The following is a 1,140-nucleotide window of genomic DNA, read 5'->3' on the forward strand; positions in this document are numbered from 1 at the left end:
CGTTATTAGCAGAGATTAAGGACAGGATCTCAGACCAAAGGGTCCTTCTCATCATGTAATTAGTGTGAGCATAGACTGCACAAATGAAAGCCAACTTATTGTCCTGCATCGGTGAGATGGATATTTGCTGAGCTGTGTTGGAAATGATTTGAGGATTGATACCCTCACGACAGGCACCCCATATATTAGGAAGCAAGCTACCCCTATCATTCTCAATAAAAGGCTTGAGCTTTAAGGCAGACCAATACACAATACTGATTTTATTCAAAGGAACCATGGGTTCAGAAATGAAAACAACATCAGGCTTGTTTATAGAACAAAGCTTTTTAAAAACTAATCTGGTTTTGGGATTTCCCATTCCTCTACTGTTCCAATAGATCACCCTCATTTGGAAACATTTAGATAGCCACCTCTACGGGTAAAATGAACTTTTTCCAGGCTTTGCTTCTGTCTCAGTTTTTTCTTTTGGGATTTTGACAGAACTTTTGTGTATGTCCCCTCCTTAGTTGTGTTTTTGGCTATGCTATTCTCCTCCAATTCCTCATTGATGTCCTCCTCCTCATCTGCCCATAACCTTCCAATAATTCTAGTTTCTTTTGCTGCCAAGACATTTGCCATCTGGCCATGTTGTTGGACTATGTATCTCTCTTCTGGCATTAGTTGAATGTCTTCATTCTCCTGAGTCTCCTCCACTGTTGTGTCCCTAGTGTCATCATCTGATGAACTATGAGGATCAGAGGCCTCCTCATTTGGGTTGGGGGTACCCTCCTTTTGGACTTGGTCAGGTTGAAGGTTGACATTATTCTCAAACTCCAATTCTATGACCAAATCATTCTCCATTGTGTCCTTTACCACCTCCTTACTCTTATCAAGCTCAGAGCTCTTGCTGATAACTTTGGGACCATTGTTTGGAGCAGGGCCCCTGTCATTCATAGCCTTAGGATTTTTCCCCATTGTATCTTTCTTGAACCTTGGGAGGTCCACTCCAACTTCCTTATTTCTCCTACAGGTTGAGAGGAGGTGACCAATAGATTGGCACCCTGAGCAGAAATCAGGGAGATTTTCGTATTCAATGTGAACAAAGAAAGCAAAGCCTTCTCTTTCGACCAAAATTTGACTAGGCAGAGATCCCTTGAGGTC

General features: G+C 42.1%; 1 protein-coding gene across 1 annotated transcript in view; it reads right to left on the bottom strand.

Annotated features, from left to right (window-relative positions):
* The window catches only part of LOC109352905, a 2,347-nt gene extending 1,989 nt beyond the window's left edge, over positions 1-358 (bottom strand). Inside the window, exon 1 of the mRNA XM_019595090.1 lies at positions 24-358. Within this exon, the coding sequence (XP_019450635.1) occupies positions 24-358 (335 nt within the window). The remainder of the gene's footprint in view (positions 1-23) is intronic.

Source organism: Lupinus angustifolius, chromosome LG07 (assembly GCF_001865875.1).
Source record: "Lupinus angustifolius cultivar Tanjil chromosome LG07, LupAngTanjil_v1.0, whole genome shotgun sequence".
NCBI classification, from domain to species: Eukaryota; Viridiplantae; Streptophyta; class Magnoliopsida; order Fabales; family Fabaceae; genus Lupinus; species Lupinus angustifolius.